Below are 26,129 nucleotides of genomic sequence, written 5' to 3'. Positions count from 1 at the left end.
ACTCATAACTACTCATCTGTTATTATGTTTGAACCACACTGGTGTCTGTTAACTGACAGGACTGAAATACTCAAAAGGAAACAGTGCAGTGGTATGCATTTTAATTGTGCAAAATCATGCTGTTGTTGTTTTTTTCTTCATTTCTAAGTAAACATTTTTTTTTAAAGTTACTAAACTCAGCAGCAGTCTGATCTGCGTTGTAGTGGCTTAACACATCTAGGTGTAGTAAGTTCATTTCAGTAACATGTGACGAGTCATGGAAAACCTTTTGCACAGCATGACACATGAGCTCAAGATTTTATATTCTGCACAAACTGTAAACATTCATAAAAAGGACCAGCATGAACTCTATGGCACTGTGATGTGAAAATCCATAAATAATGCCGTACGTTACCACAAATGCTCTTTTTTTCAATGGAAAATACAAACGGCAAACATTCACAAATGAAATACATTAATAGTTTTTTGGGTGGGTCAGTGATGCAGCAGTGACTTCACAAGGGTAAGAGTTGGGAGATGCACATTGATAAGACAGCCAGACTTCTGTGGATACCTTCACATCGGCCATACAGGATACTGTCTCAGTCTATCATGCAGATGAGTGACATTTTTAAAAATCCAGCACTAAGTAAAGACTTGGAATGTATCGCTAAACCTTTAGATTGTGTTTGGAGGACCAAAATCCACATCAATCCAAAACTAGCTTCTTTAGGACAAACATTAAAGGTTGGAGGGAATCTAGAGAAATCTCTGTTCAACAGCTTACTGACGTAGTACTGAATCGTACAGTACTACTTATCAGTATACTATTAAAAAAAAAGAAGTAAAATCAGCATTTATGATAGTATGTGGGTATAAATCCAAATGGCATGGGTAACCTGCACATCTGTGAAGGCACCATTAATGCTGAACATTATTCCCAGGTTTTCCCTACAAAGGCCTTGCTTATCTCAGATGACGCCAAACTCCATTCTATGTGCATTTAAACAGCGGGCTACATAGAACTAACCTGCATGGATTCAAGACCTGTCACCCATTTAAAACATCTGGTATATAAAATTACAGCATCTGCGCTGGTCTCCTCTACTGCAATTAGTAGCTCCACAGTATAATGCTTTGCACATTTGGCTAACGAGTGAAAGATCGACACAAATCCCTGTAGGATTGCGTCAGGAAGGACATCCAGTGTATAGTCCCGACTTTTTGACAATTGTATGAAACGCATGCACTGTTGCACTTGGTGACACATTCTTTCATGATAACGCACATAAGAACTATGATTTATTTTTGCTTCTGTGTAGATTTAGTTATGTTTCTAGAAGTGCTGATCGTCCACCGAATGAGTAGAAATATGTGAAAACTCTTGTTTAGACACTACAGCACAGTTTGGGTTTTTAGGTCGGTTTAAGTCCTTTGTTAAAAGTCCACCCTTATCCTAAACTCCCTCAAGTTCTAGGTTTTAATATGAAATTGTGGTATTGATGTTCATTGATTTCACAATCATTATTTTACCAGCGTAGTGCGCACTCATCAGCATGATTTTTTGTGGCAAAAACAGCAATTCAGTCTCTCGGCTTTTGAGACTTTCAGTAAAAACTACAAGTATTTTTTTTTTCAGCAGTGCTATCATGACATTCCACTGTAGTGAACAATACAATACACAATGTGTGTTTCTATGAGCGTGACTGACGGTAACATGCAGTCATTTAATCATTTAAAATAAATTTTTCCGGCCTCCAGCTTCATCCATATGTGTGACCGTTCCTAAGTGTTAGTTAACAATGACTTTAGTAAGTTTGCTACTCTTACATCACAGCCTATTTTATACCCATTTCCTCCTTCAGAGGGACTTCCCCTCCTTGTCATGAGTCCTTGGTGTGCGAGATCTGTTTCCACAGCAGGGCTTTCAGGTTGTTGAGGATAAGTGAGTGCTCCATGTTCATCTGTCCAGCATTACCTTTGAGAGCCATGCAGGCGTACAGCTGCCTCTCGAGCTCCTCTCTCATCTCTGACGGCGCCCCCCGCAGGAGGTAGTCCTTCAGCGCTTCGCAAGCCTTCGCCAAGTTTGGCCTGAATGGCTCCTCCCTGCATCGCCTCTCTGACAAATCGCAGGATGTGTGGCAGTCTGCCCCGTAAATGCAGTCGGCATCTGTTTCGCACTTCAGTGCTCGCATGGTGCGCCTGAACTCCTCCTCGGAAACCACTGCTTGGGTGTTAGTGAGACGGAGCTCATGGCGGTCAGTGTAACCAAAGTGTGCCGCAGCGAGGTCGCAGATCAGAAAGCTCCCGTAGGTGCCGTGAAAGATGTCCTCCACGAGCTCCAGCAGGCCCATGGAGATCTTAGCTTTGCGAGGCCAGGAGGGGGTGAACCACTGGTCCATGGAGCGCTGCAAACCACTAGGAACCCAAGAAACCAGAGGCCAAGGCAGAGATAAACCGTACAGGGGTCCATAGGGAACACGCTCCGTCATGTAGAGATCCCCGCAGTAGCCGATGAGACGAGGAGTGTGTCCTCTGTCCTGGAGCAGCAGACCCAGCAGCACCTCAGAGAACAGAGCACGAAAGTGCCTTAACATCAAGCCTCAGAAAACTGTTCTCCACTGTTAATTATATTATTATGAACTTATGATACCTCATCCATTTGCAGGAGGGCCCAAGTAGAACGGGCTTCTGGCAGTGACACCCGTCCATCCCTGTTGCCATCGGCGACAGAGAGGATTTGGCTGACGAGGCTAGCAAGGTTCGCGTGTTCTCCAAGCTTGGACTGGTGGATAGAGAATGAGAGAAGCTGTTTCAGGCTAAATCACAGATTTAGTTTCATCACAACTTTTATGACTTGACCTCTTTTACCTTGAGGTGATTAAAGACCATCTCTTTAAACTTCTCCACTGAGGTGCCTCTCGTAGGCTTGTCAAACACTGGGGTTTCCCTCCGTGGCTCTGGTTCTTCACCCAGCTCATAGTGCACAACCTCCCCCAGCTTACAGTGGATGATCCCATCGTGGTCTCCCCAGCTTCCTGTGTATACCTAATGAAAAGCAGAATGGGATAATTGACCGATCACTCACCTTTATCCTTTGCTAATGAGAACTCATATAAGAATAAACTTTTCATGTATCACTCTCAGAATAAAGAAATTCTTTAATACTCTACAGAGGTCTCCAAAAGTTGATTCTGTTCATCTGGATGTAGCGTTTTCAGTGGGAGAAACGTTTCGTCACTCATCCGAGTGACTTCTTCAGTCTCAGCTGACTGCAGGTTTCCCCAATCTTATCTTTGTATGATGGCGAAAGGTCCTTAGGCCCCCTCCTTGATTCAGAGATGGTCTTTCCCTTTTCACATAAGGGTAAGGGTACATCCTTCGCCATATTACAGTGCTGTGATTGCAGCCATTCCCCAACTCTCTGTGAATGGTACTCATGGCCATTGATCAGCGGTTGTTGATCAATGGTCATGAAAATTTGCATAATTATGATGAAGGAACTGACCTCCCAGCCCATTGTTCCTTCAGTGGTGCTAGTTTCAGTCATTATGCAAATGCACTGTTTATAAGATTGGGGAAACCTGCAGTCAGCTGAGACTGAAGAAGTCACTTGGATGAGTGATGAAACGTTTCTCCCACTGAAAACGCTACATCCAGATGAACAGAATCAACTTTTGGAGATCTACATACCTGGATGATTGAGCATGCATCAAGAAGATTCTACAGAGCTAATAAATCTAAAAAATAGCTACAATTGCAAATTCTTTAAATGTATAAAAATGGCTGTAGAGAAATGTTCCACAAAAGAAAAAAAATGTAAAAAATACCCTGCAAGAAAAATAGTTACCAGCTGAGCTAACAGAGGCTAATAGAAGCTGACAGAGGCTAACAGTGGCAATGAAATCTGTGCTTATTGACAAAAAGTCCAGGATAGCCTCAACAAGTTGACTCAGTATCACTGTCATCGGTCAAAAGTGAACTCCACTGTATCGACTGTATTGGACTCTTGTCACAACGTTTTATAGCCTCCTCCAAAGTAAATACAGGTGGGCCGCTAGCCTATTGACTGCTTGCTGTGGTAAACAGGGGGCCGACAGCCTACACTCATTACAAATGAACGTCCTGAGTTTTTGAGGTGACATTGAGGGTAAAAACATAAAAATACTGCACATTTTTTAATTAATTTTTTATTAATAATTCATTATTATGTGTTGGTTTTCTAACAGTGTTTAGAAAAATGTTTATATACAGAAATAGTGGAAGAAACATGCCGGCCCATGGCAGCAGTTATGGAGTAGAGTCTAAATTTGACGTATTTGTTTGTCTTGGCTGACTAACCCTATTTGTCCTACAGCAACCAGCTAGGTTTGTTAATTTCAACTGGGTGTGTTAAGAAAACAGAAGTCATCTATTGACATCTACCAGTGAGATTTTACACACAGTAATCTAAATGGAAAGTACAGTGGTCGCCTACCTGGTTGTTTGGCAGTGTTGACAGACACCTGCCCATGTACAGTGTTTCCTTGTCGCACAGACTACTGCAAGCAGACCCATCGATGATCCCCCTCCTGTATTTATCACACTTTAACAAAAAAGAGGAACACAATTATTATTGTAACGCGGGTGACATTTTCTTAATAGCCACAAAGATTTCTGAGACGAGTTCTTGCAATTTTCAAACCATGGTCTCTTCTAAACTACTGCAGTCACTCACAATGGCATTCTTGCACTCGTGTCCTCTGCACAGCTCTGTGTAGGCGGAGTATTGCACATAGAACACCCAGCTCCCCACCAGCACAGTCAGCCATGTCAGGAACAGGTAGTTCACCCGCACAAAGGAGATCCGAGCCTGTGAGTGGAGAGTTGAAACAAAACTGCGCTGATGGATCCAGATCTGGAAACTCTACAGTACCTAGGTCCCGGCAGTTCATTTTGTTATGAACCTGCATTTCTTTGTATTGGGATTACCTGGATTAACATGTTAGACAACCATGGATTTGATCTAATCACACAGCTTTGATCACATAAAAGGTTATTATAGTGAGAGTCGGGGACTCTCACAAGTACCAACCAGTACCTTGTCCAATAACAAGGTACTGGTTGTGTGGTTTATTGCTAGGTGCAACAATAGCTCATTAAGCCAGAAAATGTTTTTTAGAGTTGGGAGTCCCATTCTTACAGCGCGACATACCATTTTAGTTGTGGCTGGTAACAGCTTACTGCTTGAGTCACAGGATGCACACATCACATGTCTTACAATGCCCCTTTGAGCAGACGTCCTGTTATTTCTGTGACACGGTGAAAGTTAATGCAGTTATTTGCCATCGTGATAAAAATCAGGCAGAGTGAAACTTCTGAAGAAAACTACAAAAAAAAATCTACAAACAGCGTATTTTAAAACAACCTGATATTAGAAAAGTCAGTAACTGACTATTTGTGTCATTTTCCTTCACCTGTTAATGAACATTTACAGCGACAAATACATTTTCATCACGAATAATCAGAAGAGCTAGAGGATGTGGATGGGGAGAAGGAAGTTTGGGTATCTTTGCTTAGACTGTTGCTTCCGTGACCTGGATCTAGATAAGAGGCCAAGAACTCATAGATGGATAGTAAGGGTGGGAGGGAAAAATGGTGCCAGTATTGTACCGATACATGGACACCAGATATCAATATTTTACTAAATAAATTAAAATACTCAGGGAGTACTCCAAAGAAGAAGGCTCATCTCATGCACGACCATCCTGAGATTAGCCAAACAAACGTACATTAACTCAGCTCAAGTGAAAGTCCAACATTGGACACACTTAGCTTCACAAAGCTACCTCCTAATTCAGAGCTAGCTAATGGCTCGGTCAAGGACTAAAAATATAACAACTTCTTTAGATCCATAAAAAAACATTTTTCACATTCTGTGACCGATTGGAACTTGTGGTGATGATATGGTTGCTCAGAGCTCGTGGGTGTTGCACATTCACAACCACTTTTAAATGCAGACAGATTGGCAACATGCTGCCATCAGTCTGAATGAGTCTTTGTCAGTAAACACAATTTGAGAGGACTTGAATCAGCTGGCTGCTTGTGGGCCGGTTATATTTCTATAGAACAGGAAGGCTGCTGAATGCAAATGTAATGTGAATTTCTTTTAAAAATGAATTTGAGTCTATGCAGACTTCAACAGATACATGATTTTAAAGGATTTATCACAGTTAATTGATGTATTATTAGGCACTTAATTGCCTACTTGGTCCCTTTCAATCATAGACGTGGGCGATCGTGGCTCAAGAGTTGGGAGTTCGCCTTGTAATCGGAAGGTTGCCGGTTCGAGCCCCGGCTCGGACAGTCTCAGTCGCTGTCCTTGGGCAAGACACTTCACCCGTTGCCTACTGGTGGTGGTCAGAGGGCCCGGTGGCGCCAGTGTCTGGCAGCCTCGCCTCTGTCAGTGCGTCCCTGTAGCTACAATGTAGCTTGTCATCACCAGTGTGTGAATGGGTGGATGACTGGTTGTGTAAAGCGCTTTGGGACTTCCTTAGGGACTAGTAAAGCACTATACAAATACAGGCCATTTACCATTTTACCATTTACCATAGACTATCTCACAATAATTATGGCTGGTTTTAGTGAGTATTGGTATGCTTGCCAATCTTATTGTGATAAAACAGACACCGACAAAGTTCAACTTTGAGGGCACAGTTTACAAAACTAGATAAATATAATAATAATATTGTATTGTGTGAAGCATGGTGATGATATTGTATCATGTGGTATCTGGTGATTTTCACCTCTAATGGAATAAAAAACTGAACTGAAATTAACCAAATCAGAAACAAAAACAGCTGCAGTTGTTGAAAACAGGAAGAAAGATCAAGTTAAATGCCAAGTTAGTCATACAGTCCAGCTGTGCATACAGAAAGTAACTATTTGCTTCATTACCAACCTATAGCAGTGTTATAGCTGCGTCTCTGCGAGGCTACACTTATAAAGAGTGGTGCTTTAAGTTAAAGTGTAACTCTAGCAACAATAAAAACGATAACATGGCAATGATTTGCAGCTATAACTTTTACCTTGTTTGAAATCCTAGTTTAGTATGCCAATATACTCCTTACAGCGGGTAAATACTGATTTTGTGGTGCTGAAGTCAGAGGATCGCAAAAGTCCCTGTGAGGGGTAACGTGAAGTTTTTGTGTCAATAATTCGTTAATTTGTTCTTTGGTCACTGTGGCCAAAGGTTGCTAAGCCAACTATCCTGGCAATCCACACAACACAGCTACACATTTCACCATCTCTTCTATGGCAGAAAAGTCTGCGGCTTTGTCAAAGAGTCTCGAACTAGAATTGTGAAAACTTTACGATTAGAAGTTACAGGACACTTCTGTGAGGTCTTGATGTTGCTCTGGAGCAACAGCTGAAGTCAGTTAATGAAATGATCCTCTCGGCAGCACACAGACTAAGAGAATAATTAAATAAAAGCAAGCAAAAAGATAAAGCAAAGAGGACTGTTGGAAGGCAGAGTGGAGCAGTGAAAAGAATTTAGGTCAGACTGCCTCCGTCGGCCACACTCCTCGACTTTTACCCAAACAAAACTGCAGTTAGTCTTCCCTCCGAGGACTGTAACTGCACTTGGGAGGATAAAGTAATTTTGCTTCTCTCTTTGATTGCATGGTAGGAACTGGTTATGCCGTGTGTGTTTTGGCAGCTTGCCGTGCCTCTCATTCAGCTTTAGCACTGTTTCCAAATCCCAGCAAAATACCCTGGCAGTGTGGCAGGCACCAAGTCAAAAGCCTTTTTATCTTTCATGTGCTATGATTACTGTAGTGTGTAAACAGAGCAGAAGAACTCTGTTATGGGTTTATACACTCTGTGGGAGACATTAAAGCGTCTGATCCGCACTGACACACAGAAAGAGGGTCAAATTACTCTTAATTTGTATTCTTTTGAGATTTGAGGCATCTCACAAAATACTTCTACAAGAAGGTTAGGGTACGGGAAAATAACAAATTACCTGTCTCTCTATTTGGTGCATTTCATCAATCTGTTACTGACAACAACAGGAGTTTATTTGAGCTTTAGCAGCTGCTTTTTAACAGAGCAGGACAGATGTCTCCTCTGCACGACCGCTTTGCTTTTAAACACTGTGCGCCCTGAAGAGATGACTAAATAGACAGTTGGCCTCCACGAAAGAGATGGCAATAAGGATAAAGAGTGAACATTGCTATCACATCTGAATGCCTTGGCATGTGTAAAGGCTCTCTGCAAAGGGAATTAACATTTCCTATGTGCACACATGGAAATTAAAGGTTGGATACAGCCCAGCCCTCCATGGTCATGACAAGCAAGTGACTTTGAGTCATGCGTGCCTGTGAACTGTCTGTGGGGTGTGTGAAAGCTGAGCAGGACAGAGCTTAATCTTTCATCAAACCCTTTGGTCCCTTACAGTGTATCCTCTGCAATGACACCTGATATGTACTAAATGTCTTAACTAGGAAAACAATGCATAAACCTAACTGATGCCACGTATGAGGGTTAAAAAGAGTCAAAAAGATGTTTATTACTATATTACTAATCACAAAGACAGGGACAGAGACGCCACATGTTTTGCAGTTGTATAGCAGCCTCAAGGTATAAATCAATAAAATAAACAAAACAAGATAAGTCAAATAAAATGACTAAGTGCTGAGAGCGGAATGACCTATGCTCGATTGAGCTAAGTGACAAAGCACAAAATCCATAGTGCAAGCTTTAGGGTCACTGTCTGTCAACAGATGGTCTCAGTTACCCAAACAAAAGGCCCATATCATGTAGAGGGATTTGCGGTGATGGCCACTGTCATTTCATCCCACCTGAAATCCACAGAGCGTCTCAGCTGGCTCTCCTTTTCAGTTTTTGCCTCTAATCCCGCGTGACGCACTGAAGGTGGCTAATAATCCCTGATTGAAAACGTGTCTTTACGTGCTTAGTGAAGTCTTACTAAACTGGTTTTTAAATGTAGCAGGCTTTGACATCTGAGCTATTTGATTTCTGACAGCACAGTTTGGTCCAGGAGACATATATATGTCGGCTCTGCAGTAAACTCTGATGGCTTTGCTGAAACCTGCCCTGTAAGCTTGCTACCTGGAAGACAATAAGGAACACATTTTGCCGTGGTGGCTTTATGAGCATACAGGTTTCCTAGAAAGTTCTTAGAGAGGCTTTTTCTTAAAATTGGTGAGCCCGTTTGCATTTTTCACTGACCTTTTGTTTGAGATACATGGACATGGGGAGAAACTGATTTGAGTAGACCACAAACAGAACACATTTGCCTAATTGTTGTGCAAAATGTGCACACTGCATGCACAATATACAGTGAAAACACATGCAAAATCCTTTTTTTCTTCTAGGATCGATGTCCTCTCAGGCCTCAAAAAAACAACGCCAGGTACAGGATGACATGTTGCTTAGTAGCAACTGATCTCATTGAATTAAACCACGGGCCTACAGGAGACACTTGTTTACTGTAATTGGTTACTGGTTATAGCCAGATGAAATGAGCTGAGCTTGCCAACATGTTTCACACTTTGAGCTCAACATGTTTCAGCTTTCAGTAGACTGCATTAAACTGACGGTTGTGCATATTGTAATGCAACAGCATTCTACCCTTTTTAAGAGCAAATGCAGCCCTGTACTCTCTTCCTCTTGCATAAGCTCCTTACTGTATTGAGAGAAGTTGCTGGCAGCTGCTCCTCAAATCAGAAGGTTCAACCCTTATTACCCAGCCCAAAGGAATTACTGCTGCCCTGGCACTGCTGAAGGCAAGGAAAAGACTGAGTGGAAGCCCTGGCATCTTTACAGTCAAAAACAAAGCAGTGCCAGGGAAACGATCCTATTGTTTCTAGAGCAGGCCCGCATTCATCAGGTATTTTGCATTTTGCATTCATCAGGTATTTTGATGTCCACACCGAGCACCAAGAGGAGGTACCCGTTTACTGCCAGCTGTCAGTGTGATGTGGCACCACGGCGAGCTCAAACAATCCCACAGCATCACCTCATTTTAAACTGCAATCCGCTTCACACAACAGATCCTGGGTAGCAATCTTACCTGAAAGTAGAAAGACTTTTTCACCCAGGCCCGTGGAAACAGACCCTTCGCCATCACAAAAATAGATCATCTCAAGACGTGGACCTGGCTGTGGGGGATCATCCAAAAACCCATGGGACAAAGCGTGTTCAGCATCAAACGACGGGCACAGGGAAATTATTACAGGTTATCCGATTTTAAGCTCAGATTGTCGGTTTGTGTTGACGGCGTGAGTCGCTCTGACGGCACACTTTGCCTGCGCCTGGGCTCTCTTTGCAGCAGCTGCTGAATTCCAACCAAAGCAACATAGTTGAAGCTGGGGAAAAAACGCAGGTTCAGAGCGCAGGCGCAAACTCTACCAATAAGATATGTTTTTTTCAAGTTTACACGTGATCAACTAATTTGACCAAAACTGCTGTCCAAGCCCACTCACCGAAGTCAGATCCCCTCCGCAGATAACGGCGAGTCAATATTGCGTGTTTGCGAAACTCCGGAGGTACAAGCGGGTCAAGCCAGCAAGGAGGGGGAAGACAAACATCCGCTTCCTCCTTCAAAATAAAGGTTTTATTGCGGAGACGGTACACATAACTTCCGGCTAGGAGGTCTGATTAAAAATTACCTGTTAGCGTCATGTTATGTTGTAGCGCCATGACGTGGTCGTACTTTGCACAAGTTTATCAAACATCGCGTCGTTAAACTTCTGATGTTTTTGAGTAAACATATTTTATATATAGAACGTCTCTCTTAGGCAGACATTTACGCATAACATCTCCAGAAAAACGTCGACCAAAATAATTTAAAAAATAAAAAATATGCTTCTTTAAGGGGCGGATATGTTTTGCTTACTAAATGCCCTGCCTACAATTTCAAATGTTTGAAAAAAATGTGAGCGTCGCGGCACAGACAGCCAGCAGCAGTCGTTTAAGCTCTTCCCATAATGCACTCCCCGATCATCAGCGGGAAACCAAAATGGCGAACTTGCTTGGGGAAAATGAACCGTTTGTTATTTTCTGAGGAAGCCACAAACCCCGCATGTTTTCCAGACACGCTTTAGAAGTGAATTCAGTTGCTCGAAGAGCGGGATAAGAGCGGCTCTTCTGTCCGGTTATTTTTGTCGTACGAGTCGTTTGTGGAAACGGAGGTGACCGAATGAGGTATTGTTGTCATGTTTTCCTCCCGTTAGGGGGGGTGTGGGTCCGACGGTCAGCGACCTGGCTGGGGTTACGGCTTTGCATGTGGATTATTCCCGCTGCTGAGCTCGCCCAGCTGCCTACTATTTAATATACAAGACATTATATCAGCGTGCAGCGGCATCCCAAGCTGTCTCTTTTCATCTTTGCTAAGTGGCTGGCACTGAACACGTCTACTCATTATCCGAACAAAGGAAAGCCTGCATTGGAGGACAGGGTTTAAAGGCGAAGGGAAAAAAAATCAATAGTTCCTTAATATCTGAAATTAATAACATTTGCAATAGAAGCTAGAAATATGACATGTTTTATTAGTATGATCAAAGTATCAGCTGTCACTGAGACTTGTAGTCGAATGGAAGTGTTCAGTACATTGGTCTTTATTTTTGAAAGGGTGGTTAGGTTTTTGTTTTTTGTCTTTCATTGCATTGAAGCCACGTTCCTGACTATGTGGTTAATTAACAATTAGCACTAATTATGAGTATAATCACCTGTTGTTCAAAGCCAGTGGAGAGGAAATGCCATGTTTCACTCTTTCTTTTGTAAGCCCTTCTGCAAGCACACAATGCATCCTTGTGTTTGAGGGCTACACATACAGGACTGTTACCCTGCTGGTTGTTATCAGTTAGAAAAATGCCAATAACATACATTAAATTGTACTAGTATTCTTTTAAGGATCAGAATACACCACATATAAATAATTACAATCTGTTTACAATAAGCAGAAAAAAAAATTCTCATAAATTAACTTTGCACTTATTCCATATCTGCTTACTCCATAGTCTAAATTCATGTCTGCCTCTGTTCTCTTGCCTTGCACTGTTTTTCAGAGACTCAGGGGTTGTGGATCACCTGTCTGTGCATCACAGAGCTCATCCCCCGCAGCGGCAGCAGCAGGCTGTGTCCTTGTCCCCCACAAGCCTTTCTGCCAGGGGAGAGTATGGAGAAGACAGCATGTCTGACAGATTTTCAGAGGGACAGGATGTCCTGGCCCGGTGGTCAGATGGCCTTTTCTACTTGGGAACAATTGCAAAGGTTAGTGTGAGGATGATGCATATGATGCATGCAGGTAAACGGACTGTGTGGAGAGCGTTGGCGGAAAAACTCTTGAAATCAGTATAGGTCATCTACAGCAAAATCTGCCCCTGTCGCATCTGGAAACAAGTAAATCTTTCTTTGTTTTGTTTTTCAGATAGATCGGGACAAGCACCGATGTTTTGTGGTTTTTGAGGATCGTTCAAAGTCTTGGGTTCTTTGGAAGGATATTCAAACAGGTGAATGTTGGCTTCGAGGTGCATAAGAATTGCTTTATTGATCCCAAAGGGAAATTTAAAATGTGCAATATATTTTAGTTTAATTGCTAGATAATATGCAGTAAAGATACTGTAAGCCATTGCAAAGAGGGTAGGGAGTCAGTTATCCACAATTTGTGCTGTGCAAACCTGTCTGCCTCTTCCAGGACTTGCTTATCTCTTGCTCTTCACACTGACAGTTAACTGTAGAGTGTATCAGTACAGTCGCAGCGCATTGCTAACATGCAGACGGGCAGCTATCGCTCCACTTAAGCCCCTTTAGCTATTATGGTGTTAAGAAAAACTTATTCTTCATTTTTATTCTTAAATGGGATGGGTCATGAATAAAGCATTAATGAAAGACACCAAGAAGCTATGATCAGACACATTCGTCACATTTGAGTGTAAACGATTTGTGAGAAGTATCTGGTTAAGATTTTTCTTGGCATTGTGACATTTATGAGATAATTTTTATTTATTTATTTTTTAACCTCAACCTGATCGCGATAGTTGAATTGGGGTATATTAAAAAAGTATGACAAAGAATCATGCAGTCAAAATCGTATTATAAATTCTATTCCAGTGTGAGTGTGATAAAGTGATATGAGGCAACTGTTGCTGCGATTTGGCGCTACATGAAAAAAAAAAAAAATTGGTTTGAATAGAAATCCCCTTTCCAGGTCCACAAAAGCCACATAGTTATTACAAACATCCCACACCCTCGAATATCCTCAGGAGGATGAAGGCAGCAAACTGTCCGCAATCAGGATGAAAGCTGCTTTGTTCCTGCTGAATCAAAAGTTAAGTCAGTAGACAGAATCTTCTCTCTATTATCCTGGTGTAGACCTTCAGGGACATGGAAGCGCGATTTTGCCCACACCCCCCATAACCAGACAGTTTGGATTTTATTTATCCAGGTTGTAAAATATTTCCCTGCCACCTTCCTCTAGTTTCAGCTGGGTGAATTTGAGTCCTCCTCCTCACAGCAGCAAAAGTTGCTGTGAGAGGGATGTCTTTTGTTCTTGTGATGACTCGGTGTACTCCTCTGATCTCGTTTGACTGAAAGCTGCTCTAAATTATACCCCTAGTCATACCACCATTAATCTGAAACTTTAGTTGCTTACCTTCATGACTTTGCTGCTGTTTAGGGGAAGAAGATGATGAGGATGACGACGACGATGACATTGTGTGCTCCATATGCCAAGATGAAACTTCAGAGGAACCCAACGAGATTGTCATTTGTGACAAGTGTGGACAAGGTATCATTTATCGTCTTTGATGTTCCAACATAAGCCAGAAACAGTTATTTTATATGACATTTGAAACCCATTTAAACAGCCAGTCTCAGTAGTTTATTTATTCATCTGTTGTGCTCTAATCTCTGGCCGTTACCGATGTGTTCATTTGTGTTTTAGGCTACCACCAGCGGTGTCACTCCCCTGTCATCGATGCTGCTGTCATCGACTCTGATGACAAGTGGCTTTGCTCAGAGTGTGAGCTCACTTCTCTCGCTAAGGTACAGATTTTTCTTTAAGAAGAAATACATCAAACATTTACCTTGAACAGGTGGTTTAGACGAGTTTGTTAACATGACACATGTCTGTTTTGGAGAGTGCATTACTTGCTTTGTTTGTAAATCAAAGTGGATATAAAAGACTTCATAGATTGCTGTGGAGTGAATAAAAGTGATTGAGGCTTTAAAGTTTGTATGATCCCAAAATAAAATGTCCCAAGATTAGGAAACCCAATTAAGTGAATGAGGCTAAACTATTCTGAGGTCATTTATTTATTGAAAAATCCCCAAATATTTATGGAGAAATTAAAAATTTTCTAAACAGCTTACCAGCTTTAAAAAGCACCTCTTTATATGTGTTTACCAAATTTTCTTTTTTTATTTTTATGTATTTATTTTGGTGGGAAAAACATGTTTTTTGTTTGTTTGGTTTGCAGACGGGTGGTCCACACAGAAGAGGGGCGTCTGCTAAAGACTTTCTGCAGCAGGAACAGCAGGAGCCGCAGCACATGGAGCTACACCTGTCCTTCCCATATGTGCTGGAGGAGCTGGTGTGGGACCACGGCCACAAAACCAACATCCAGCAGTGCTACTGCTACTGTGGCGGTCCAGGAGAGTGAGTGACGTTGCATTATATTCACATATTCTGGAAAGAGTGAAGAGCTTGGATGGAAATGTTCCCATGTCCACGAAAGTTATAATGTTCATATTCTGTTTGCTTGCAGCTGGTACCTGAAGATGCTGCAGTGCAACATGTGTCAGCAATGGTTCCACGAAGCCTGTCTCCATTGCTTACAGATGCCAATGCTCCACGGAGATAGGTGACCATATTTACTGCTTCTAATGTAAATGTTTACCCTCGACAGTGGATCTTGACTGTATTGTTGTACGTATTCAAGTCTGCTCCCCGATGGCCTGCAAAAGTGTGGCTTTGGAGAACAAGGGCTGCCTATTAAAATTGGTCTTGAAATGATGGTGAATATACTTCTGGGTAATATTCAGTTTTTAAGGCACGTTTTGGAAAAAGTATGTGCACACAAACAGAATGGTAAAAAGAAACGTGTCTCAGTGGACAGTCAGCTAGAGCATAGCTAGGTTTTTATGTTAAACTTTATATTATGTTCTTGTTGCCTGAGGCCTTTTTTTATTTTTGCCTTCAGGTTTTATGTGTTTGTTTGTTCGGTTTGCAATGGTGGACCGGAGTACCTCAGCCGTCTGCCTCTCAGCTGGTAAGAGGAACTTGTACTCTGACACACACAGCTGGATTTTTATTCTATTAAATTACACAAGCATGCATTTACTCTTCTTCTTAAAAGCTCTGCTACCTTTGACGCCTGGGCTAGAGAGCTGTGATAAACTTTTACTCCACCTCTGTAATTAAATCTTGTGACTCCAGCAAACATATTTGGTGTCTTTATATTAGTATTTTTTTTTTTTAAGACAGACTGAAAGAAACAGTATTTACTGAAATATTTCAGGAAGGATGTCGCACACCTGAGCCTCTACAACCTGAGTGTGATCCACAAGAAGAAGTACTTTGACTCAGAAATGGACCTGATGGTGTACATCAATGATAACTGGGAGCTGCTGCAGCTGGGTGAGGTAAGGATAAGTTATGTAATGCACCAGTGACCAATTGTAGACCAACAGATTTTTTTCTTCTATTATTCATATTTCATTTCATGTCCCATCCATGTTTACTTGTTAGATTTGGAACAGGATGTCAGGAATTGGCAGCCACACAAGTCAGTGTTTTTTGTTTTGTTTTTTTGTTTGTTTGTTTTTGGTTTTTTTGTAGCTGCTTAATGCATCAGGTTGATTGGTGGTCTGAAAGCCACACTGTTAGGTAATCCTAGTAGAGGGTTATTTCCCAAATAGAAATAACCCGGCCCCCATTTGGATTTTTAAATATTTAAGTTTTTTCTTGTACAATATCTTTCCTGTGTCTACAGCTTGCCAACACTCCACGATCAGAGCGATATGAAAATGTTCTGGAGGCGCTTAACAATAATAGCTGCATGTAAGTTTATCTGCTGCTCTTAAAATCTTTATGCTGATGACAACATCAAAGTGCCTCAAATATCTCCCAGTATTTGCACAGACTCCATGTTTTTTACATGGCCACCCTTTCACCGTGTTCCAGGTTCATGTCAGGAAAGGAGGTGAAGAAGAAGAAGCACTTGTTTGGCCTGAGGATCCGTTTTCCTCCTGTTCCCCCCAACTGTGACGAGCCAACCAGCAGAGTGATGGAGAAGGCTTCACATGAGATAACCATCAAGGGATGCAAGTCCACTAAAGCACTGTCCGCCATCAGGTTAGACATGAAACGTGTCGATGCCCTAAAGTTAAAGGTGCCCACTGGATACTGTGTTAACCTGATCCTGTATAGAACTCATTAATGCTAGGTCCATGTAGGGAGATCTAAAGAGAGATTCAGAATAAAAACAAAAAGTTGGCATCTGCTTATTGTTAGTACTTATAACGATTATGCTTGTCTGGTGGGAAGAGCTTAGCGCACGTAATGTAGAGTAGCGGTGGGGGACTAAGCCTGAAAGTTGTATCACCATTTTTCAAGGAAGTTTGGGATAAAGATATTTATGACGCTATGGGGCCCAAAAAATACTGAACTGTGATTGCACCTTGCCGGGTGCAGCTTCGATGATCTTTTTCCTGTGAAGTGCTGACATTGATGACATGCTAAGCTAATTTTGAAGTGTGAATCTGTTGCCCTAAGGTGGTAGCAGCAGCAGCAGTAGTATTATAGTGCAATAGAAGTGACACATAAGTCAAATGCAGGCACTAAAGTTACCTAGGTAGTTTTTTTTTCCCCTTTTTTCTCAATGAAAATGTTTATTTAACACCTTATTTACTGTTAAAGTGTTAACTACACCTTGTAACAAGAGCTATACAGTACCTGTTTCATAAAGCCCTACTTTCCCACCATGTCACCATGAAGCCCGTAGACTGTCTATAAAAGATGGACCTAGCCGTTGTGACATCCTCCCCCTCATTGGTTTCTGAAATAGCATTTTGATGCTATTTCAGAAAATAGCATCAAAATGTTTGGTGCTCCTTGCCACGTTGTGTTTTTTGAAACAAGACTCAGAGGAGCTGACCGAAAAGTTGAGGACACTCATACTGTACTTACTTTTAATTTACTTGGTTGCTGTGCGCTGCTTTACGTTTGATCTGACTCAAAATGGGATCGTTGTTCATGTCATATCTCATGTTGTATTCTTGACTAGTAGACTTGAAACTAGTGACTGAAATATAAACCTGTTGGGAAAATCGTTAGTCAAGTCATAAATTAAATGAGATGTAGAGCCACAAGGTCACTTTTCATATAGTGTGACATCTTTTGCAGTGACAGGAGTCTCCCCCTGCTGGCCAGAAAGAATGGCCAGGTTCACGTTGGCTTCACTTTTTACCACTTTACCTTGAAGCCTCTTCATCTTTTATATACAACCTGTAGTAAAAGAGAGATGATTATTTGCTAATAAAACTCCTGTTATTTGTTTTTCTATAGTTCATCATTACATGCACAATTTAGAAATAGCTGCTGCTAGACTGTTAGACTTTTTTAGCTGTGCCCCTTTACCTTGTTAATTTAATTTTCCAACTACTGTTAAACAGAGTGAGGAAGTTATAACATAGATTTTCCAAATGAAATTATTCTTCTTTGCACATGAAACAAGACTATGTCACCAAAATTAGCAGGATTGATATTAGCCTCCCTGTTGCTAATATTCAGTTATCCTTCTTTTGCTTGATAACAGCATGCAGTAGTTGTTGTTGTTTTCAACAAGTCTTGCACACAACTCCTGAGCAATCCCAGCCCAATCTTAAATCTCTTAAGCGCCTCCAGATTTGATTGTCTTCTCAAATGGATGTTAGTCTTTAGTTCACCACACAGATTTTCAGTGGGATTCAAGTCGGAGCTTTGTACAGGCCAGTCAGTAAAGCTCATTTTGGTCTTGTAGAGGTCGTTCTTTACCAAGAGCAACATATGTTGTGGGTCGTTGACATGTTGGAAGACAAAGCAAAGAGCCAGTTTTTGCTGCTGACTGCTTGAGGATTTCTTTCAAAATCTTCACATCTTCCTTCCTTCCTTATTGCTTTGACCTTGATGTGAAACCCAGATCCAGACACACTGAAAAATCCCCACGACATAAAACTTCCACCTCCACGTTTCACTGTGGGGACAGTGTTCTTAGGGTTCTGTGCCTCTCCCTTCTCTCCATAAATAAGCAGCATCTCTGTGGTCAAAGAGCTCTAGTTTAATATAATCTGACCAAAGGATGCAACTTTCTCCAACTTGTGCTTGGCGTAATTCAGTTTGTCTTGAAAGTGTCTGTTCTGCAAAAGTGGAGTTCTTCTTGGTCTGAAACCTTGCAGGGTTCCAGTGATCATCTTCGTTGAGACTACAATTTCTGATTTGGCCAAGTCATGCACTCGTGTCTTGGCAGTTGTTCTAGAGTCGTCAGACACATCTCTCACTAGTTTTCTTTCCAAAGTTGTTGAAATCTTTCATTTCCTACCTCTGCCAGGCTTGTTCTGTACTGATTGGCTCTTTGAATTTCTTAATGGTACTTCTCACTCCAGTTCTTGATACTTGGAAACGCTGTGATAATTTTGAATATCCGTTTCCTTCTTTGTGAGGATGAATTCTTTTTCTCAAGTCTAAACTGATTTCTTTTGCTTTTGGCATGATTCGTTCTCAAGTGAAGCTCAAATCCTCACCAAAGGTTTTGTACGGTGTGTAAACTGGAAGATAACCCACAGTTATAACTTGGTTTTTACAAAATTGAGCATTACAGAGTTGATTGTTTGTTTGATATGTTTATTGATTAGCATTCAAATATCTCAGTGAAGACAGAACAAAGATTTACCACAAAGCAAGAAAGCATGAGACAAGGCTAATCAAAAGGTATTGGCTGAAGCATTTGCTTATTACGCCAACCCTTTTAACAAAAGATCTTTTAGCATGCAGCTCCTGTACACAGGGCTCGAAGCAAATAATAAAATTCAATTCAATTTCATTTATATAGCGCCAAATCACAACAAATGTCGCCTCAAGGCGCTTCATAGATACAGAGAGAAAAGCCCAACAATCATATGACCCCCTATGAGCAAGCACTTTGGCGACAGTGGGAAGGAAAAACTCCCTTTTAACAGGAAGAAACCTCCGGCAGAACCCGGCTCAGGGAGGGGCGGCCATCTGCTGCGACCGGTTGGGGTGAGAGAAGGCAAACAAAGCAAAAACAAAACAAACAAACAAGAAAAAACACCACCACCTTAGTAAGTAACTACATCAAAGCAAAAGAATCAAGAGGTTTTCTGTTTTTTGTTTTTGTTTTTTTTTTTTTTTGCTCTTTTCATTCTTGATATATATATTTTTCTAATACTCTATTTTTAAACATATTTTTAAACAAGGAAAATGAACTACACCTTTTTAAATCACTGTCATAACTATTCCACAGGTTAACTCCTCTAACAGAAACACATCTCTGCTTTATATTTGTCCTTATCTTGTTTTTTTTAAAGAAATCTGTTCCCCTTAAGTCATATTGACTCTCTCTGACTTTGAACAGCTTCTGAGTACTGGGGCAAAGCAAGTTATTATGTGCTTTATACATTATCTGTGCCATTTTATATTCAACTAAATCATAAAATTTCAGGGTATTCAGATTAATAAACAAAATGTTAGTTGGTTCTATATAGTTTGATTGGTTTATAATTCTTATAGCTCTTTTTTGCAACTTGAAAATAGGAAGAGTGTTCGTTTTATATGCATTACCCCATATCTCCAGACAGTAAGTCATATATGGAAGCAACAGAGTACAATAGAGTGTGTGTATAATGATTTTTTGTTCAGGACATGCTTTGTTTTATAGAGAATAGCAATGGTTTTTGACATTTTTGTTTTCACATGGTTTATATGAGACTTCCAACTCAGCTTATCATCAATTATCACTCCAAGAAATTTATTTTCGTACACTCTTTCAATTTCAATTCCATTAACCCTGATTTTAGATACATTTTTCATTTGTCTAGTGCCAAAAATAATCAATTTTGTTTTCTTTATATTTAATGATAACTTATTTACATCAAACCAGTTTTTTAATATATTTAACTCCTTTTCCGCTGTAGTCAGAAGCTGTTCTAGGTTTTTACCTGAGCAATACAGAGTGGTATCATCAGCAAACAATACACATTTTAACAGTTTGGAAATGCTACATATGTCATTTATGTATAATATAAATAATTTAGGGCCCAGCACAGAGCCCTGAGGAACACCACAAGTTACCTTCAACTGCTTAGATTTTACATTATTGAATTCGACATATTGATATCTGATCACTGCACAGCAGTGGGGTGTTGTTGTTTTTTTGTTGTTTTTTTTACCTGAAATCATTCTCTTATTAATTTCTAAAGAAAATATGTTTAGAAATGTGTTTGAAAAGTTCTTGCTCTGTTTAAAAAAAATAAAATAAACAAAAACAAAGTTTTCCAAATTTCATAGGGTGGCTAAGAATTTTCTCCTATCTATAGATGAATTTCCCTTTTTTGAGATGATTTTCACGGGTGTCCTAACAGTTGACATAACACATGAACTGCCTAACAGTTTCACTGTTATTTCAGGCACAACTGCCTTTATATGTAAAACTGTTCTGAATGTTTGTTGTTGCTCTAGAAGTCCCAGTGCTCTTACCAATGGCACAGAGAAGAAGAAGAAGAAAAAGAAGAAAAAAAAGAGGAAGCAAGGAGCACGCTCTCTGGAGACTCTGGCTAAACCACAACGCTCCAGTGAGCCCTCGTCCCAGGTGTGTTTGTGTGTGCGCGTGTGCATGTGTGTGTCTTAGTGGGCGTGAGCTGGGGTGTGTCCATGGAGGGATGGGTATTTTTGCACTGTTATTTTGTATAGGTGTTAGACATTTACTGTTGGTGTTATATGAGAAGAAACCATCTTTTTGGGTTTTTTTCCTTTGCTTTGACAGGAAATCAGGAAACCGCCACCGTTAGAGCCCCATGCTTTGGATCACTTTACATCTGTCAAGTAAGTAGGCAATTATAAACTGTAGTTCTAAAGCAATCAGAACTGTTCAGCTTTGTTAGGGTGAAGAGTCGGGCAAAAGCAAATTGAATTATCAATCACAAACACAATGTGTTTATTCTTTGATTTGCTTGATTCACTGTAACATAACAAGAACCATAATGTTTTAATCTTTTATCTTCCCCCGAACCACCAGGAGTGACAGGTCTCTGCTGTCTTTAAAAACTTCAGATGTGGAATCCATCGGCGCCCTGAGCACTTCAGAAACTACCTCAACTAGCATTTCAAGACAGTCCAGGTATGCCTGCCTGATGTTTGCTCTGCACTGAAAGTAGAATTGTGCTGGGTACAAACTCAGACTTGCATGGCTGTAGACCTTAAAGTCTTGTTTTCCTAATTTTCTGTAGTCTGTTTTTTATTGTTGCTCTTTGAATTAACAGCATTTTTTTTAACTTCCTCTTTTTCCTATCAAACACCCTCCAGCCTCTGCAGCTCCAGCAAGACACGTACAGCAGCCCCCATCATGCCTGTTTCCCCTCCACCTTTAAAACGGAAACGTGGACGGCCACGGAGGGTCCCCCAGCCCCCCACCCCAGACATCCCCCCTCCCAGCTACGCAGACCCACACCCCTCAGCCACAGAGTTGTTGAGCTCCCTCCCAGGGCTTCACTCTGCAGACATAATTCACGGCATGGACCCCAACAGCCAGCTCACCCACCTAAAGAGCTCCATCAGCAACTATTTTGGAGCAGCGGGACGTCTGGCCTGCGGGGAGAAGTACAAAGTCCTGGCCAGACGGGTCACCCTTGATGGCAAGGTGCAGTACCTGGTGGAGTGGGAAGGAGTCACTGCCTCGTAGGTTTTTCACATGTCGCTCGTCACTTCTAACTTTTCACCAGCACCCGTGGGACGTTTATGTCTGTGCTGAGGACGTGTGTATTCAGAGCATTAACTGATTATATGCCTTTATTTAGTTTGGACAGGAGCAAGTTCTGCTTACTGTAAAGCCTTCTGGTTCAGTCCAGTCCAGGGTGACTTTTACAGTTATACACACCGTATATGTGTTTAAACAGTTTCATGGACAGCACAAGGTTGTGTCACAATAGCACAGCGTTTTTCAACTCACAGGTTTGAGTGTTTACAGAGAACTGCCCCTTTATTCAGATGCAATTTAGTGATCTGTATACTGCACCTGTAGGCTTTCAGTGATCTGTTATTGTGCTTAATCCAGTGATATGCTTTCATTTCAAGACACGTTAATAATAACTGTAACCTTGTATTATTTTTTTTTTCAAATAATATCTTTAAGTGTTATCTTGGAGGATAAGAGAAAGAGGGGGAAGTTTTATTAACTAATGCTTTTTTTCCCCCTTCCCCCCACCCCACCACCACCACCACCAAATGAGGTAAATAATAATCTGCACCCACAGTCGTGCCCCGTCTCTCTCTAGTCCCAGCTACGAGTACCTCTCAGTGCCTTTGGCAGGCATGTCGTTCAGCTCTGTGTTGGAAAGTGTGCTCGTTTGTGAGCGGTTAAGGAGAAACTCGAAGCAAAAGAGATGTGCTGCTGCAAATGTTTATTGTTTTATATAGAAGTATACTACATTGATTATTACCCTTTCTACTTGTTCTGTCTCTTGACTTTTCTGTTCAGCGGGGCAGTTTTTTTGTTATTTTAATCATGGATTCACTTCACACATCAAGTTGATGGAATATCCGTTAGGTCGCCAGCTCATTTTCAGTAACAGTTGGATCATTTCAGCTTATACAAGGCAGTATTTGTCATGTATGGTAACGTTCTCAATTTTTTAAAATGTATTTGTCTACTCCTAATAGTTTAAATTCAAGCGTGGGATTCGTATTAGTTAATCTCTAAAATTCACAAGCCCATATATAAGGGCGTCCTTGGTAAATTGTGTCACTTTGTTTTTGTTTACATAAATCTCCTTTTTAAAGTGTTTTGATTTGAATTAAAGAACCTAACTTGTTTTTTGTTTTTTAATTTTGTCTGATAGTAAAATAAAAATCCTGCATAAAATGAATGTTATATACCCACCAGGAGTTCAGAATTGTTCCCTATGCATGTTAGTCCTTGTTAAAGCTGTTTGCGTATTTAACTGGACCGCATGACTCAACAGAAGGAAAGTTCATCGTTATGATCATTTGACTCAGGCTCTCAGTTTTGTGTGCGTGCGTGTGCGTCCGTGTGTGTGCATGCGTGTGTACAACAAAAAACATTGCACTTGGGTTTTTTGTTTTGTTTTTTTTGCTTACATGTCAAGTTCACCTTGTGGTCTACACACTCAGGATATGCCCCAAAAATGTCACTGCAATGCATAGGTAGGAGGATTTAGTGTAAGTTGTTCTCATAGTGTTGCTCATCAGTATTTTATTTTATATATATATATATTTTTATTTTATTTTTAAGACGACCCTCCATGTGTCATTACTTTTGACCATATTTCCATATGTAAGTTTTTGATAAGTCTCATTTGTGGTCTGTTGCAAAACCTACTTGTTTTAAACTGGGTCATAACACAATCACTGGAATATAAAATGCTGTATATCATTGCAATAGGTGAGTATTCAGTTGGTATCTCTTTTTGGAGATGTTTCTGCTTTCGTTAAAACACACAGACACTGACATGTCTTCTTTGTAGGGGTATAGTCAGTGTATTTCAAGCTACTCTCTACTCAGTGTCTCAGCCGACATGTTGCTACCACTGGCTTCCAGCAGGCTTCTGTAGCCAAAGAACATACATGTAATGTCTGCTTTGTCTTTTGAGATTTTTCTTATTACATTTTTATACATCATTACATAGGTTGATGTGATTTTTGAAAACCTGTTTTGTTAAAGGATTAATAAAGTCTGATATTTTCAACTGTCCTGTTTCTCATGTCTAACCACCACGTGTGCACTCACGGCAGGACCACGAGTGTCTAAAAAGGTATTTATAAAATATACAGCGAGAGAGAGCTCACGTGCACTGTCCTCTTGTCTGCTTTATTTCTCAGAGCTAGCTCCACTTTGAGGTTCGCCTGTGGTAACTAGGGCTGGGTATCGCCACTGATTTCTATAATTGATTCAAAGTTGATTCAGAAATATTTTTGCTCAATGTCAACCCAGGCTGAAGGTGTTGTTGGGCAAAAATAATGAGTGGCCGATGTTAGTTGGGCAGCCATATAATATCATCAGAGGTTGGGGACTTGGAGACCTCCTCTTTCATAGGGCAAGTAAAGTAGTTTTAAGCGGAGCCTTGCCTTCCCATTATTTCAAATAAATTGGTTAAATAGTTTGTTTAAAATGTAAAAAAAAATGAAGTTGGTAGAGGCAACGGAAGTGTTTGGAAATAATATAAAAATGTTGGTAAAATTGTTATTTTTAAGATATTTATCTGACCTATCATAGATACAGGCAGGTTTATCCAACAGTTTGGGGGGCGGGGACTGTGCCAGTGAGGCACAGTCGTCGTCCCCCTCGGCGCAAACCACGATGGAAACTCTGTGCACAGGATCCGTGACAGCCAGGTACTTGTGAGTTGTGTATGTCCACTCAGGCATCATTCATACCTGCTTTGTAGGCAGTTCCTGTCAGAAGGAGAGGGCACAGTGGGGCCGCCGAGGGGTGGGAGGTGAGAGGGAGTCCCACTGTACCTCTCTCCTTCTGAGATTTTAAAAAAGCCCCAAAACTTAATCTTTATATGTGTATATATGTATACATATCTGTCATCAGATGAGGTTTGAAAAAAAATTGGAGAATTTTCAGGATACAAAATTAACAATTCGAAATCAGAATAAATGTTTCTTAATGAGAAAGAAAGAAGGCAGTCTGTTGTGGCCACCCCATTTAAAACAACTACAACAGGGTTTAGATATGTAGGCATTATGATTACCCCAAGCCTCAAGGACATAACCTCAATCATTTATGATCCCCTTGTAAGAAGATGTCACAGAAACGCTAAACCGTTGGATAAACCTGCCTGTATCTATGATAGGCCAGATAAATATCCTAAAAATGACAATTTTACCAACATTTTTGTATTATTTCCAAACACTTCCGTTGCCTCTACCAACTTCATTTTTTTTTACATTTTAAACAAACTATTTAACCAATTTATTTGGAATAATAGGAAGGCAAGACTCCGCTTAAAACTACTTTACTTGCCCTATGAAAGAGGAGGTTTCCAAGTCCCCAACCTCAGATGCTATTATATGGCTGCCCAACTAACATCAGCCACCCATTATTTTTGCCCAACAACACCGCCAGCCTGGGTTGACATTGAGCAAATTTCTTCCCTTACACACTTTTCTATATTCTTCAGACACTAAGACATTAAAAAGAATATAAAGAACCCTTTCATGAATAATACAATTATAATTTTGGCATGCAGCACATAAACATGTGGGCGATCCTCCATCGCTTTCGCAATTTGATATTTGATTTGATTTGATATACCTTTATTTGTCCCACAAGGGGAAATTTCATAAGGCTGCCGACCTATTGCACGCAATGGCGGCGCCATCTTACCCCTATTTGGAGAAATGAAAAGTTTACGCCTCGTGAAAATGATGGAGGATTTAAAATATGGAAAAATAAAGGTATTCAAAAAGTTAAAGACCTATATGCAGACAGCATGTTGCTCACATTTGATCAGTTATGTGAAAAACATTTAACACCCCCAAAGCACTTTAAAAATAATTTGTCATCAAAACTGCAAAAGATTGCCGAATTCCACCATTAACAAAAGGAGGTATGTGTTAAGAATACAAAGGGAAAAGGTTTTCTCTCTATATATTATAATTTATTGATGCTTTCCTCCAAAGACTCAGCAGCAGATAAGCTGGATGCTTGGAGAAGGGAGATCCAAGAGGACATGGATAAAAATGACTGGAACCAACAATAACCTATATATAACCTATATAACACCTGCCAAGCTTTATCATATGTCCAATGATATTCCAGACATCTGTACTAAATGTTTATGGGAATGTCCTAAAATCTAGGAATTTTGGAAAGATGTTATCAAATGTCTGTCTGAAGTGTTTA

The 26,129-nt window shown here is 40.7% G+C and overlaps 2 protein-coding genes across 2 annotated transcripts; one reads left to right on the top strand and one right to left on the bottom strand.

Moving 5' to 3' along the window:
• Nucleotides 1–79: 79 nt before the first annotated feature.
• Nucleotides 80–10,616, bottom strand: dipk1aa (divergent protein kinase domain 1Aa). The gene is made up of 7 exons (XM_006786789.3): nt 10,470–10,616; nt 10,058–10,352; nt 4,697–4,831; nt 4,457–4,564; nt 2,851–3,027; nt 2,633–2,764; nt 80–2,543 (listed from the first exon to the last, which is right to left on the bottom strand). Exons 2-7 carry the CDS (start codon nt 10,109–10,111, stop codon nt 1,863–1,865), a joined length of 1,287 nt encoding a protein of 428 aa, XP_006786852.1. The 5' UTR covers nt 10,112–10,352; nt 10,470–10,616; the 3' UTR covers nt 80–1,862.
• Nucleotides 10,617–10,940: 324 nt separating this feature from the next.
• On the top strand, nt 10,941–23,944 carry mtf2 (metal response element binding transcription factor 2). The gene is made up of 15 exons (XM_006786788.3): nt 10,941–11,190; nt 12,054–12,258; nt 12,416–12,497; nt 13,664–13,774; nt 13,931–14,031; nt 14,466–14,644; nt 14,754–14,849; nt 15,189–15,257; nt 15,507–15,630; nt 15,981–16,048; nt 16,172–16,342; nt 20,723–20,852; nt 21,027–21,085; nt 21,279–21,380; nt 21,566–23,944. The coding sequence occupies exons 1-15, from the start codon at nt 11,186–11,188 to the stop codon at nt 21,939–21,941; spliced, it is 1,878 nt and encodes a 625-aa protein (XP_006786851.2). The 5' UTR covers nt 10,941–11,185; the 3' UTR covers nt 21,942–23,944.
• The last annotated feature ends 2,185 nt before the right edge of the window (nt 23,945–26,129 follow it).

This window comes from Neolamprologus brichardi, chromosome 18 (assembly GCF_056152115.1).
Source record: "Neolamprologus brichardi isolate AB-2024 chromosome 18, ASM5615211v1, whole genome shotgun sequence".
NCBI classification, from domain to species: domain Eukaryota; kingdom Metazoa; phylum Chordata; class Actinopteri; order Cichliformes; family Cichlidae; genus Neolamprologus; species Neolamprologus brichardi.
The sequence above is the reverse complement of the archived record's forward strand: the minus strand, read 5'-3'. Positions and strand labels throughout refer to the sequence as shown.

What these genes read in the sequence shown, in the direction of transcription:
- dipk1aa (XM_006786789.3), bottom strand. Translation starts at nt 10,111, where the DNA reads ATGGCGAAGGGTCTGTTTCCACGGGCCTGGGTGAAAAAGTCTTTCTAC. An exon ending in AAAAGTCTTTCTACTTTCAG is followed by an intron (nt 4,832 to 10,057) that starts GTAAGATTGCTA and finishes CTCCACTCACAG; the next exon opens with GCTCGGATCTCCTTTGTGCG. An exon ending in CAACACTGCCAAACAACCAG is followed by an intron (nt 3,028 to 4,456) that starts GTAGGCGACCAC and finishes GCTTTTCATTAG; the next exon opens with GTATACACAGGAAGCTGGGG.
- mtf2 (XM_006786788.3), top strand. An exon ending in AGCCGTCTGCCTCTCAGCTG is followed by an intron (nt 15,258 to 15,506) that starts GTAAGAGGAACT and finishes GAAATATTTCAG; the next exon opens with GAAGGATGTCGCACACCTGA. An exon ending in AAAGCACTGTCCGCCATCAG is followed by an intron (nt 16,343 to 20,722) that starts GTTAGACATGAA and finishes TTGTTGCTCTAG; the next exon opens with AAGTCCCAGTGCTCTTACCA.